The sequence below is a fragment of the Hyperolius riggenbachi genome, chromosome 11, assembly GCF_040937935.1.
Source record: "Hyperolius riggenbachi isolate aHypRig1 chromosome 11, aHypRig1.pri, whole genome shotgun sequence".
In the NCBI taxonomy this organism is placed as follows: Eukaryota; Metazoa; Chordata; class Amphibia; order Anura; family Hyperoliidae; genus Hyperolius; species Hyperolius riggenbachi.
This window is the reverse complement of record NC_090656.1, coordinates 99,614,423-99,629,979: the sequence shown is the minus strand read 5'-3', so window position 1 is coordinate 99,629,979 and position 15,557 is coordinate 99,614,423. Positions and strand designations below refer to the sequence as shown.

Sequence of the window (15,557 nt, the reverse complement as noted above, 5' to 3'; positions counted from 1 at the left end):
TAAGAATTAAATTTATAAAATATGAGGAGAAGGGGGCATGGGAACTCAACCTATCCCCACCCAGTCCAAGTAGGGTCTCCTGATTGCCACAGCAATTGAACATGGAAATTAAAGCATAGCACAAAGGGATCTCACTAAGAGAGTACATAAACTCCACAGACCATTATAAAATCTAGGTCTCCTCCACCTACCAAGAAAATGATACCTTTTCTTTTCTGTTTTAGGAAGGCAAATACAATCTACTGCATAGAGTTAACTAACTGAGGCATGAATTCTCTTGATGTCATTTATGTTTGTAATATAGTGGACAAAAACACAATTGAAAACCAAAGGATTTTCTTCATAGATCTCCACATAAAGTTTGGCTTGGTCCCCATCATTATGGAGCTTATCTTTTCAACATTCCTCCACCAACATGAAGATTATCTTTGGGCTTGCAAGGTATGACCACAGTAGACCTGTATGATCGGCCAGAAATGACTCGCTTCTTCTTCCCAGTCGGGCGTCTGGCAGCTTCCTTTGGTGGTGGCGGTATAGGGATAGGTTTCCACGGAACGGGATTGTAAAAGCTTGGGGCAGGATAGGAACTTCCGTCATAATAACCTAAGCAAATAAATAAAGAAAGCATGATTTCAGGAGAGGAAACCACAGAAACTTGCGGGTGGGTAATTGGGAGGGGGGAGGGAGAGACAGACATCTGTTTTATTATGACCTTATTCTCCGATAGTTATAGTAACCCTCTTGGTGGTTTATTTTAACATGTGTGTTTTGTAAGACAGTTTATTTGTGCTGTTATTTCCGTTTTATTATGTGTTAAGCCCCACACCGGCGCAGTAAAAATGTCTAAACTAAAATATATCTGTTACAGAGGAACACAACACAAAAATACCTCTTAACCCTTCCAACTACTGGGCATATGGTATGTCCTGCTCCACAGAAAACAAACATACACCTTACATTTATGTGGTGGAGCTTTCATTACATGTGACTTCCCAAAGTTCGTTGGCGACTTAAAAGAAGACTTGAACTTATCCACAGGAGTGAAGTAAAACACAGAAAAACCCACCCAGTTTGTATTTAGAGATAACCGGCTGTCTAAAGGGGCCCATATACTGGTCGATTTCAGCCATCGACCGGCCAATCGATTCTGTAGAATCAATCAAAAATCGATTCTATCAAATCTATTGATTAATCGATTTGCATCAGAGAGATTCGACTTGACAGGCATGTGACAAATCTATCTGATGGTCGAATCTGCGGCAAATCTATAAGTGTATGGTCACCTTAATTCTCCCTTATCTACTAGTAATATATCACTGTAACTTGAGCTGACACCTCTCTCTGATATGTGCTGCACTGCCAGTTCCAAGGCCTATGTAAACACAGGAGGTTTAATCCTGTATGTGCTCCCAGCAAACCAGGAGTCGGTGCGAAAATGTTCCGACTCCAAACCGCCGACTCCAACTCCGACTCCGGGTACCCAAAATAGCTCCGACTCCTCAACTCCTTAGTCTAATACTTACCAGGGCTGTGGATTTTGTAAAAAATTATCAGACTCCGACTCCTCAGTTTAAGAAATCACCGACACCAACTCCAACTCCAAGTACCCAAAATTGCTCAGACTCCGAGACTCCACAGCCCTGGATTTTACCACCAAAGCCTGAGTGGGTCCATGCTACTGCGCAGGTGCAGTGCGTCTACACGTCCCCAATCTTTAGGGTTCTCCGCACCGGAATGGCCTGGGGGAAGCCTCTGGAGGACCTCCCAAGGTAAGTATCTAAATTTGAGCATTACAGACCTCACAAGTTTGCTTTGAAGGACACCTAAACCTAGGCCAATCTACCCAAGGTAAGCATGTATATTCATGATGGATTCACAAAAGATTTGTGCAGCACTTATATGTTTATAGCATGTTCTCTTCTTTGAAGAGTTCACTGAAACTTGCTACTGTGAGTAGAAAAGAAAATGAGATTATTTATAGCTTGTCTGTATTCCTTTCGGAGAGCCATGAAGGTTATCTGTCTGCCAATCACGTGGAGTGTGACAAATAATACATGCCATAGCAAGAACCTAAAGTTTGCCTGTCCAGGAACACAGGAGCCTGTGAATGAGTGACCTGTGATTGACTATCACAGTTCCTGAATACAGATGCCTAGACACTGGCTGACAGCAGGAATGTGTGAAGCTCACAAAGTCAGTCCTTTTCACCCATGAGGACACAGCACCAAACAGTTGAGAGCAGCCCTCAGAGCAAGTTCTGGTAAATGTTATGTACAGGGGAGGGGGTGTTTTCAGATGGCAATGGAAACTGTCAGCACTTTATGAGCTTCTAACAAAGGTATGAAAAGCATGCCTGGCCTGTCTCCACTCCAGAAAGGCAGTAAATGTATTTACCATGCATAAAATGCTATTGTTGTATAGGTTGTAAAACATAAAATAGAGAAAATGTACATTTAACTTTCATATATATTAAAAAAAAGGAGGATATGATATTTCAGACTTACTGTATAAAGGAAAATCTGTATTATAGCTTAATACATTTTTCCTGACACATTATGTCAGTATGGCCAGTTGGCATCTGGTAAGGAGGTTGAAAGGATCAAAAAAAAAAAAAAAAAGGGAGGGAAAAAAAAACCCTCCACTAAAATACAAGACTAGTCTCCTTTTAAAGATGAACTAAATTCATATGACTCATTTTGTAGGAAACGTAAGAAACAATTACTGCGGTAGACTGTTTATCTGCGTTAAAAGAACGTTTACAAATCTTAATGTGTGGTTATTTTTTATTTCAACATCTTTAAAAAAAGTGGACTAAATCAGACAGTAATCGTGATCTATGCAAAAAAATTAAAAAGTAAAAAAAAAGTTTGGACACACTTCCACTTTTCTATTGATAAATACTTTATGTTTTTGGAAATTGCTTTGTCCATAATTAACTCATTAGGCCCTCATAGCTGTTGAAAGGTGTAAGCTTTTGTCAGTAGCAAGGCTTATGAAATTATCGGACACTTCAAATGTTGGACTAGTGCTCGACAATCATAGGCTCTTCTTAGCTACCGAGTGAGAATCTGAAAATTAAAGTGGACCCGAACTCAGAACTTCCTATCTGCTCTAAAAGAAAAGCAAAAGCACAATGACTTTCAAAGAAAAACATTTATTTGTTACAGCTGATACAAATCTTGATTCTTGCAATAAATCTGCAGAGTGCCCACCTCCTGCTTTCATGGAAGCAGACATAGGGTTAACAACCTGGGTTTACAAAATTATCTGCTCTGCCAAGGCAGCCAGAGCTGAGAGATCAAATTAGTGTTGATTAGTCACAGATGAGGGGAATTAGACTATACTCTCTAAATGCATACAGGGTGCATTTCTAAATGTTTTCTTTCTGTCCTGTGCAAGAGTTCAGGTTTACTTTAAGCCAAGTTGCAATGTGCAAAGCTAGGGAAGCCTATGAAAAGACTCACCAAATGGTTATTTGCAATAAAAAAGCAGCATTTTATGGAAACAACATAACCTACTAAATATCATCCAATGCTGCATGCACAATATTAACCACTTGAGGACCACAAACTACACCCCCCCCCCCCCCTCCCTCAATGACCAGGCCATTTTTTACAATTCAGCACACTGCAGCTTTAACTGCTCACTGCACGGCCATACAACTTGGCACACAAATGAATCTTGCCCCCTTTTCTTGCCACCAACAGAGCTATATAGCGCTATAACCGTCCTGACACTTAGCTGCTCCTTCTTGTACTTTGCCTGAGGAAGCGGGAAGCAGACCCGCGAAACATGTTGCAGATGTTATTGGAGTAAGAAATAAATGTTGAATACGTTTTAAAGATACATTATTGTTGGTTGTGTCATCTATGGGGAGGTAAGTCCACTAGTACCCCCCATTTTAAACTGTGTTTAATATATTTTATACTTTTTGGGGCCTCTGTATACACAAATCAAAAGCTCCTCTAAGGAATATCTGAGGCAAAATAATGAATCTAGCTTTACTTAAATGGTGCTTCTTCCAGCCCCTAGAGGTCACTCTATCCCTCACTGCAGCTCAGGTCTTCTCTCTGCTCCTGCTGGCAGGCTCAGAAGTATTGCAGATTCATTTTTCTGCACACGTGTGCAAACACCAGGAGCATACTGTGCAGATGCAGTATACGCCTGATGATGTGGGCACGATGCGCGCTCACGCACAGAAGACGCTGACCTGCCGGGGGTCGGTGAAACTTCGGAGCCTGCCAGGGGGAGCAGAGAGAAGACCAGAGTTGCTGCGTGGGACAGGGTGACCACTAAGGGTTGAAAGAAACACCAGTTAAGTAAAACTAGTTCGTTTAATTTTGCTCAAATATCCTTTAAAAGGTATGTCGAGACACTGCGTGATTGTCACCTAGCTTGATAATTGAGAAACGGATCAGACAAACCTCCTGTGTTTGTAGAGGTTCGCTTCATGCACAAGGAGTGACCCTACTCAGGGTTGACTAGCGAGACTGAATTTTTACAGGATCAGAATATTGTATTTCCCTGCACTTGTAAGACCATGGCAGTGTCAACCTGGTATTGTAAAATGGAGCTAAAATATACTGTCTTATTTAGAAGAGCCTCATTTTAAATTATTCAACACACAAGTACAAGAACACAAACATTTGATTGCATCCTGTAGCATACCTGTTAATTTCCCATTGACATAGCCGTAGCTGTTTAATGTTGGTCGTGGCTTGTTTTTGGCCTGTTCCAGCCACTCCTTGAACATTTGTTCGGCCTTCTCCCTCTTCTCTCTCTGTTCAGCTAGACGTCTCTCAGCCTCCTCCTACACAGACACACATCAGAACCCAATTACCTCCTCATTACATCTGCCCTCAGTCACCTTTCCATAAAAAACTCTGAACCGAGGACCACAACGCTAAATGACAACAATCATAAATAAATACTGGACAGTCAAACTAAAAAAAATAAAATAAAATGAGATATATCTTTTTGTTTCTAGACCTCTTCCATGCTTGATGCAGAATTCCTGTTAGATGTGCCATGTAATATTTGTAATAGCCAATTCATGAAGCAGGCATTATGTTCTGCAGACTGCAAGGGCAGGCCTGTTACCGATCACGGCACAGTTCATAAAAAAAAATATAGGCTGCTCTGCAGTCTCCCCATGGGCCCTTTTACCTCAGCAAGGTTTGTAATTCACCATTTCACAAATGTTCCATAAATGTATTTATGGAACTTATTAATATCCTCTAGTTCTCCGGGGGGGATTGTAATTCAGAGGCACAAGAATCTATTGCACCCACAAAATGGTTAACGTGTGAATGGAACGGGTCTTCCGGAAGGGTTAGCCCAGTAACCGCAGAGCAAAAGTACAAAAGTACATTTTAATTAGCCCTACAGGCTTTGTGTTCATACAGTGACACTACCTGCTTGGCAAGACCCTATTTTCAGACTGTACAGTTAGTCATTTTGTTTTAGACCAAACTAAAAAAGCACCCTTAAAATTGAATTATGAAGCTACAAAGGCATTAAAAAGATGGTTTATGAAAAATACAATTATAATAGTAATTTGATGGTCTGGTCCTTTTACAAGAAATGCTGTGACGACCTTTGATTTGAACATGAAAGACTGTAACCCCTTCTGGACATGTGTGGATCTTTAGGAGTAGACATCTTTTAGCATTTGTAGCCTTGGGCTGATTCAACTGGCATCACTGTATTGTGGAATGGGTAGGCATTTAAGGTTTCCTATTGCAGTCAGCATTAGGGCTCTTGCATACTACATGCGATTCTGATTTGCGATTTTGAATCAATACTGCATGCTGCATTCTTCTTATTTTCATAGCATCCAGGGAAAGTCGCAAATCGGGGGGCCTTACTCAGCATTTTTAGTGGGGTATAAAGTTTAAAAGATTAGAGCGTTTTTTTAAAGGGAACCTGAAGCTAGTATATGGAGGCTGCCATATTTATTTCCTTTTGAACAATACCAGTTGTTATTTGGCTGCAGCAGTGTCTGAATCACACCAAAAACAAGCATGCAGCTAATCTTGTCAGATCTGACAATGTCAGAAACATCTAATTTGTTGCATGCTTATTCAGGGTCTATGGCTAAAAATATTAGAGGCAGAGGATCAGCAGGGCTGCCAGGCAACTGATGTTGCTTAAAAAGGAAATAAATATGGCAGCCTCCATATATCCCTTACTTCAAGTTCCCTTTAAACATTATAAGCATTAAATAAAATCTCTGATCAGTAGTGCAAATATATAGAATTCATGTATAAGCATCTATAAGAAAATAAAGAAAAAAAAACAGAGGACTATTGTTTAAAAGGACAATTGGAAGGGGCAATGGGTAAGAATAATATTTGTGATGGAAAAAAAAAAACCAAATGTCTTACCATTTCTTAGATTCGCTCTCTAATCAGCTAAAGCTCTTTTCACACACTAGGTGCATATTACCCTGTCACAGAATGCACCAACAGGGTAATATGCATAGCTCCACCCCTTGCTCAGTGATGCGCTTCCTGCTAAACAGATAGTACCTCACTGAAGTTGTGTTGCACCCCAACTGCGATCGTGCATTCACAATTACCATTGACTTGCATTGCTGCATAATCCATGTGGTAGGATCAGATCATGCGGCAAGGCACTACAGTCTGCGGCAGCCTTGTGTCCATTTCGCTACTTCCATTGCACCACGTTGCCATAGTGTGCAAGTCTCCATAGAATTACATTGCCCTTGTGACAAGCTGTGGGGAAGAGTACTGCGACACAAGAGAATGCGGTCAGCGTGAAAGTGGCCTTAAAGTACACCGGGACTGAGAGGGATATGGAGGCTGCCATATTTATTTCCGTTTAAACAATACCAGCTGCCTGGCTGTCCTGCTGATCTTAATGGGTACAGTAGTGTCTGAATCACACACCTGAAACAAGCATGTGACTTATTCAGTCAGAAACATCTGATCTGCATGCTTGTTCGTGGTCCATGGCTAAGAATATTGGAGACAGAGACACAGCAGGACAGCCAGGTGATGTGCATTGCTTCCACATTCCTTTCAGTTTAGGTGTGCTTTAAACATACAATATTATTATGGGATTCCAGTAAAGTGTCATTCAGGAGGAGGACTATAGATATACAGTAGTTCTTAATCTCAGTTTATTTTCACCTCAGCTGTGCTTTAAAGAGAAATTCTAATCAAGAATTTAATTTATCCCAATCAGTAGCTGATACCCCCTTTTACATGAGAAATATAATGATTTTCACAAACAGACCATCAGGGGGCGCCGTATGACTGATTTTGTGCTGAAACCCCTCCCACAAGAAGCTCTGTAGACCGCGGTACTCCTGGCAGTTTGCCACAATGTAACAAGGCTCACAGACAGGAAATGGCTGTTTACAGCTGTCTCTAGCTGCCAAACCAGCTAGCAGCAGCTACATAACCTGCCCACAGTAAAAATGTCACCATGTAATAAATGTCAGAATGTGAATAAGGGATTTAAAAGATTTTATAATGGGCAAACACTGACTAAATAATTTATACATAATTATTGTAAAAATGAAGCACTTTTTTTATTACATTATTTTCACTGGAGTTCCTCTTTAAAAAGGCAGTTTCTTCCAGGGAGAACCCAGCTAGCACCAGAAATGATTACAGCTTTCACTGTGTAATGTAGTCTCTGTCCCTGTTGGGGAGATTTTCCATTGCTCCCTTGTCTTTGTGACAGCGAGTCCAGGACATATCATTAGGTGAATTCTAGCAGTGCACAGCTCTATCCAGGACAACAGCTCAGTAACGACAGCTGTTCCAGAGACAACGGTCATCCTCTCTTTGTGGAGTTTTTCTCCTCTGCTGTCTCTTGGACAGATGTGAGAATCATTTTTTAACAGTCCAGGTGCTGAAATTGGTTTGTGAATGACAGGAAAATAAAGGCAGAGTTCCAAGGCAGAAACACTAAGGAAATGTTCAGTGGTAGAAGGTGAAACATGCTTGTACAGTATTCATCTTCAGTCAAGAATTTTTTTTTCCAAATTCTCCTATATGTGACCAAAATGGAACACAGACTTGCTTCAATTATCTTCTCTGCACCTTTAATACCAGGGCTGCGCTACATAATACTTTCAACTTCTATGCCTGTGTGATACCTTCGACAATGCAGATACATATGTCAGCCCCTACAGGTCTCTCACCTTGGGTTCCCTTTAATTCTAATAGCATAATATTGCTTTCAGTTCTACTGTCCTGTTTACCGTATGTACTCACCTCCTTTAGATACGTAGAATTGGGGAGTGGAATAGGTATAAGGGTTTAGCTTATAATAAAAGTGCTTATTCTTATCTGGATATATCTATCATTATTATTATTATTATTTACTGCATTTATAAAACGCCAACATATTACACAGCCCTGGACAAATAATATTAACCACTTTACCACCAGCGGTGCATATATCTACACTCCTTTTTACACCCTTTCCCCACCAGGAGCGTAGATATACGCACCTCCCGCCACTACGCGTGCTCCTGCTCGCGCTCCCGCACTCATGCACGCCGCCGGCCGCAGATCAATGAACGGGAAAAAAAAAAAAAAACTTTCCCGTTCGTTGATCTCAGCCCCCAAGTAATGATCACTGCTTCTTTGAGAAGCAGCACGATCATTGTGAAAAAAAAAAAAAAAGTTTCCCAGCCTCATTGAACAATTGTTCAGGCGCTTCCGACGCTTACAGGTCGCATGAACAAAAAATTACTGTTGCCATCTTGTGGCCAAATAGTAGAAACTACATCGAAAACATTTTTCATATACAAAAACATACTTTTACACTATAAATTAACTCATTACCTCCCACACGCCCCAATTTATTTATTTTTTTTGTAATAAAAAGAAAAAAAATAACAATTAAAAAAAACAAAAAAATAGTTACCTTAGGGACTGAACTCTTTAAATATTTATGTCAAGAGGGTATAACACTGTTACTTTATAAACTATGGGCTTGTAATTAGGGATGGACGCAAAACTGAAAAAATGCACCTTTATTTCCAAATAAAATATTGGCGCCAAACATTGTGATAGGGACATAATTTAACCGGTGTAATAACCGGGACAAATGGGCAAATAAATGTCATGGGTTTTAATTACAGTAGCATGCATTATTTAAAAACTATAATGGCCGAAAACTGAAAAATAATGATTTTTTCCCCCACATTTTTTCCCATTAAAACTCATTTAGAATAAAATAATTATTGGCCTAGTGTCCCACCTAAAGAACGCCTAATTGGTGGCGAAACAAGATATAGTTCATTTCATTGCAATAAGTAATAATAAAGTTATAGACGAATGAATGGAAGGAGCGCTGAAAGGTGAAAATTGCTCTGGTGCTCAAGGGGTAAAACCCCTCAGTGGTGAAGTGGTTAAAAGCAAACCTGAATCGAACATAAACTTATAGAGATAATGATTTGTATGTGTAATACAGCTGAGAAATAGAACATTAGTAGCAAAGAAGAGAGTCTAATATTGTTTTTCAGTAAAGGAAGAGTTAAAAAAAAACCTATGCAAAAGTGCTTCTCTGTGCTATTCAACCCACTGGATCAAATACAGTCCTGTTTTCTGAAGCACTTAAACAGGCAATAAATAGTGAGAAACAGCTTGAGATAAGGTTTAAAGAAAGTATTGTCTGGAGATCTCCTTTAAAGAGACCTTGAAGCAAGCTGAGGAAATATAATCTGAGCTTGTGATGATAGGGTACATAACCAGAGGATGCTTTTAGTGAAAACTGCACAACAAAGTTATTTTGGTTCAGGAGCTACCAATGTTTTGTAGAGCGTCAAGAGAAAACTCTTTGACCTTCCTAGTCTTCTGATTGGTCTGTAGTAGTGGATTTACTGCCTAAAACGGAAGTTCAGCTTTCTTTACTCACAGTCCCCCATACATATGCTCAGATATCTGTAAATTCCTTAAAGTGTACCAGAGATGACGTGACGTGATGAGATAGACGTGTATATACAGTGGCAAGAACACAAACACCTATGCTGCGCTCCTTTTCTTTTTTCCTTGCCTGAAAGAGTTCACATCCAGCTATGCATCTGACAGTTTTTCTCCAGTCAGGGCCCAGTCGGACTCTAGCGTCCCTCACTGATAAATGACAGCTATAAAACGCTTTCCTAAACTCCTAACTGGACTTCTGACCGGAAGGGATAGATACAAAGGTAAATAGTTTATGTATTTTCCCTCTGGGATGCTTTAGACACTGCAATTGATCAGGGACAATAAAAATATTAAATCTACTTTGTAAATGTTTATACATAAAATAAAACCATTAGAGGTCTTCAAAAGGTTTTTTTAGGAGTAGGAGGACAGATTCAATTGTTTATGTCATCAGTTTATTTTCACATCGGGTTCACTTTAAGCTGGACAACAATTTTACCCAACGATATATGGCAGATTATCACTGCGGTCGAAACTGCTAGAAATCAATAACACAAACTATGCCCGATCTATTGATTTCCATCCAAAATGGATCCATTGATTCAGTCTATTGCGCATTAAGGAAATTTTGCTTGAACGCCGGTGGCGTCAGTCTATTGTCGCTAGCGGCTTTCTATTTGGCAATGACCGGTACAAATGTTGGCAGAACTCTCACCTGTCCCACAGCCGAGCGTCCTCCAGTGTCTTTACTTCATGCCGCGGGTCTCCTCCTCCCTGCGTCTTCTCTCCCGGTTACGTGACAAAAGCTGTAGTCCAAACACTAGAGGTACGGCTTGTATGCTGCTGGACCTCTAGTGTTTAAACTACAGCTTTTTGTCACATGACACAGGGAGAGAAGACACAATTAGGAAGAGCTCCACAGCAGCACAGAGCAGTATTCGATTGATTGGTTGGATACTGCTAAATGGGGTGACAGCACTGGAACAAGGGGACTGTGAGAGGAATGGGAAAGCTCTATAGGACCCAGAGCCTTCCCTCTACTTAGGTATCTGTTTTTTGGTTTTTCCACTTAAAGCGGACCTGAACTCAGAACGTCCTCTTTGCTCCAAAAGATACACAACAGCATAATCTTCAAACAAAAAACATTTTTTCTGCTACAGCTGATACAAATCCTAAAATAAATCTGAACTGATTCATGGAGGCAGACATATTAACACCCTGTGCTTTCAAATGAGCTTATCTGCCATTGGCAGTCATATGACACAGGGGAGAGATCAAATTACAATTTGTGATTAGACACAAATGAGGGGGAATTAGACTGGCTAAACTCTCTAAATACATACATGGTGCATTTATCTATGGTTTCCTTCTGTCCTGTGCAAGAGTTCAGGTCCACTTTAACATTCACGTTCAGAAAGAAAAGGAAAAGTGGAAATTTGCTGATTACTTTAACATCTATCTCCGTCTCTAGGATTACAAATTACTCTGACGTGTTTTCACTGAATGCTAACCTCTCATTATTTCTTCACAAGCCCAGTCTCTGTTGCCTCGTTTTGCTACAGGTACATTTTAAGCAGCTGTTAAATATAATTGATTTTAATTGGGGCTTTTCAAATATGTTTTTTAACTGGTTTGTTTTGAACTATGGGCAGGCTGTCCTTTTTCAACTACATCAAGCAGACTCCGATCAAAGTTTGTCTTTCATCTGTGCAAATACATACCTTCTCTTTTCGCTTTCTTTCCTGCTCCTCGTCATTCTTCTTATTTATCCATTCTTGGTACTTCTCTTTACTCTTTTGCTGACAATAATTTTTCTTTTGTGCTTCCTGAATCTTGTCCTGCTTCTCCTTCAGATGCTTCTCTTCCTTCTCTTTTCTTTCCTGCATGGAGCACAGAATAAAGCAATCGGCCCATGTTACTTGTAGAACCAATAGCCTGGCAGCACATTGTATATAGCCGAGTCAATACTGCTGCATGGAAGTCTCAGCATTAAAGGGAACCAGAGACCAAGCACCCTCATGTATTTACCATATATATCAGTGGGAACATTAGAGAAAACACCTACCCTGCTCTCAGTTTTATTATTTACTGTTCAGATTGCTTCTCATCAGCCCTGATAAAATCCCCAATTGAGCATTCAGTCTGGCTTTGTTCAGGAATCTTTATAGTTGAGTCTGTCTTCTTTGCTGTCTTTTCAAGCCCAAGCCTGCCCCCTTGTGGCTCTGCTCAGCAATCATTATAGCTGAGTCATTATAGCAAAGCCAGACTGAATGCTCAGTCGGGGATTTTATCTGGGCTGATAAGCAATCTGAACAGTAAATAATTAAACAGAAAGCAAAGTAGGGGTTTTCTCTAATGTTCCCACTGATACATATGGTAAAATACATGAGGATGCTTAGTCTCTGGTTCACTTTAAAAGACCACTATTGCGAAAACGTGTAAGATAAAAACACACACATTGTATGCAAAAGCAATCACTGGAAAGGATCTATACAAAGATGTAGGCCAGCCTCCTTACTCATTTGCACACTATTTTGGCAGTTGGACTAAGTAACTGCCATTCAATAAGTACTTTTGAAAATAAAGAAAAACCTTGAGAATCCACATGAGGAAATGGATTAGTCCAAAACCGGTCATTTTTACTGCATACTGTAAGTGACAGGAACATAGGAGAAGAGTAATTTATAGTGCATTTTAATCTGGGAGAACTATACCTCCTGTACACATGCATTTTAAATGTTGGCGGTTTGCTCATTTCATGATTTTAGGGTCTAAAAGTGTTACCATATTTTCATGTGCTTTTAGACCCTAAAATCAGGACAAAAATCATACCGGAGATAGATTTGCAGCAGCCCCTGCACTTTACTCACCTCTCCAGGACCCAGCGCTGCAAATTCTCCCTCCTGTCCTCTGGGTCGCGCTCTACCCCTATGGTAAAATTGCTGCCTGTCTTCATGTGACAAATGGCGATCTCACTTGAGGAATCAAGAGCCTCCGAGGGCCGGAAGGAGACTGGCTGCCAGCGTCGGGATCCTAAGGGAGGTGAGTTACAAACACACGCTGTGCACACACTCTGCATACATCTCCCAGTGGCAGCACCAAGCCAGGCTTGGGATTACCGCTAACGGCATCTAGTTTCCACCCCAAAGCTGGCTCGGGATTACCGCCAAGTGGGTAAAAGGATGCCAGATGTGAAAGCCTCTGGTAAAAACTGAAGCTGTACTGGGTAGTGGGGCAATAATCTAATACTAATCTAAATGTTAGAGGTGACTAAACCTCTTGGCTCTGCATAGTGGTGCGTGCTGCTTAGCATTAATATACTGTGGACTCGTGGTCCTTTAAATTGCTATATGCAAAATTTGCATCACTGCACCTCAATACACAACCAGTCTATACAATAGGTAATAAAAGTAGTAGTGGTCTCACATGTATTTTATCAAAATATATCAAAATCTTTATTTACTGAGTTGTCAAAATACTAAAATGATGGGGATAAGGTAAGAGGGGGGATGTGGGTAGGATAAAAACAATAAACACGTTGCGGAGCTAAATAATCCACTTTGCTGGCCAGTGTAACGATCGGTGGGCGCAGAGAGTATCTGATTACCGGTGATCTGCAGTATCGCCGGAAATACAGATATATACCAGATTATAAGTGATCTGCAGTCTCACCGATAATCCGATATACAAACTAACCTCTGTTCGCCTGAGTAGAGTGTAGTGTTTTGGTGTAACAGTAACACTAGGAGGCCTAGGCCTCAGTGCAGCAAGGAGAACTGCACGGATTCCTTCCGCAGACCTGAGCTCTCCAAGACGGGAGGAGTCAGACTGACAGTAGGAAGGAAAGTCCGAGAGTGACACTCAGGAAGAAGTGTCACTAACAGGACTGGGAACCGCCTCCAATCGTGAGGTCGGTTCTCGAGGTCAGACAAGCCAGGTCGTACACACACGGACAGATAAAGTACAAATACAGTAGGCAAAGGCGGAGTCAAAGTACAGGCAGGGTTCGGCAACGGGGTATCAGATATATCGGGGTACAAAATCAGGAGGCAGAAACAGAGTCTAGGAACGAGCCGAGGTTCGGCAACAGAGTATCAGAAATATCGAGGTACAAGGTCAGAGTTCAGGAGGATAGTCGAGGCAGGCAAAAGTCATAACATATAATCACAATCAAACTAGTACTTTAGCTATCAAATATCTAGCTAAGTGTAGGATTACAGCTCCAGCTGGTCCCGGCACACTTCAGGATCTGACTACGGATCTGGGTGCTCCCACGTATGTGATCGCACGCCAGACAAAGAGCAAGTGAACAACCAGCAGTATATATACTCTAGGACCTTTCCAGGACCTCCCTAATTGCTGGTCCAATGAGAGCAGTGGAATTTGTCAGCTGACCCAGCTGGTCAGCCGACACCCTTCTAACTGCTATTTAAACTCTGCCTCTCTGCTCGCGCGCGTGTAAGTCTGAATCTTGGTGGACTATCAGTCCCAGCCACACCAGTACTGTCATGCAATGTATCTAGTGCGGGGGCCGCCTCTGATGCGGATTCCGCCGCACTGCCTATGCGGCATGCGGCGTTTTTCCCGCGTTGTGACGCCATGCTGGACGCGGAAACAGCCGCCTCACCTCGAGAGATGGCGGCTTTTCCGCGTTTCCTTACAGTACCCCCCCCCCCCCGAGGAGTGGACTCCGGACAACTCCCACCAGGTTTCTCGGGGTGTAAGGCATGAAACTCCCTTTTTAATTCGTCTGCATGCATGCGCGTCCCCGGTACCCATTGCCTCTCCTCAATGCCATACCCTTTCCAGTGCACGAGGTATTGTACCGAGTTTTGTACAGAGCGTGAATCTAGAATCTTCTCCACCTCATATTCGTGTTGGGCATCTACCAAGACAGGAGGAGGAGGAGTGGGACCCACCTGGACTGCTGGCTTAAGAAGGGACACGTGGAAAGACCTCACCCCCCGCATGTTAGAGGGAAGATCAACGGTGTAAGTAACATCATTGACTTTCCTGACAACCGGGAATGGACCCACAAACCTGGGACCAAGCTTATTCGAAGGTTGTCTTAGGGTCAAGTGACGTGTGGACACCCAGACCAAGTCTCCTGGTCGGAACTTCCACTCCAGCGACCGTCTTTTGTCAGCTTGACCCTTCTGACTCAAAAAGGCCTTCTCCAGGTTACTTCTAACCGTCCCCCAAAGGTCCTTCAATGACTTTTGCCAGGCCTCCAGGGCTGGGAAAGGAGTGGAGGCTATAGGTAATGGGGAAAATTTGGGTGATCTCCCCGTCACCACCTGAAAGGGAGAGAATCCGGAGGACGAGTTTTTTAAATTATTCTGGGCAAATTCTGCGAAGGGCAGAAATCTGACCCAATCGTCCTGCGCCTCTGCCACATAACACCTTAAAAATTGCTCTAAAGACTGATTTATTCTCTCAGTCTGGCCGTTGGTCTGTGGGTGATAGCCCGATGAAAAAGATAGCTTTATGCCCATGAGGTGGCAAAAAGCTTTCCAAAACCGTGAGACGAATTGGACTCCCCTGTCTGAAACTATGTCTTCGGGAATGCCATGTAAACGGAAGACATGAGTGATAAACAACTCGGCTAATTCCTGAGCCGAGGGGAGTCCTTTCAAAGGCACAAAGTGG

The 15,557-nt window shown here is 41.8% G+C and overlaps 1 protein-coding gene across 1 annotated transcript in view; it reads right to left on the bottom strand.

The window, feature by feature from the left end:
* Positions 1-272: 272 nt before the first annotated feature.
* CCDC34 (coiled-coil domain containing 34) overlaps positions 273-15,557 on the bottom strand; it is a 74,179-nt gene continuing 58,894 nt past the window's right edge. Inside the window, exons 5-7 of the mRNA XM_068261654.1 lie at positions 11,630-11,788; positions 4,669-4,810; positions 273-603 (exon numbers count right to left, since the gene is read on the bottom strand). Of these exons, the coding sequence (XP_068117755.1) occupies positions 389-603; positions 4,669-4,810; positions 11,630-11,788 (516 nt within the window). The 3' untranslated portion in view covers positions 273-388. The remainder of the gene's footprint in view (positions 604-4,668; positions 4,811-11,629; positions 11,789-15,557) is intronic.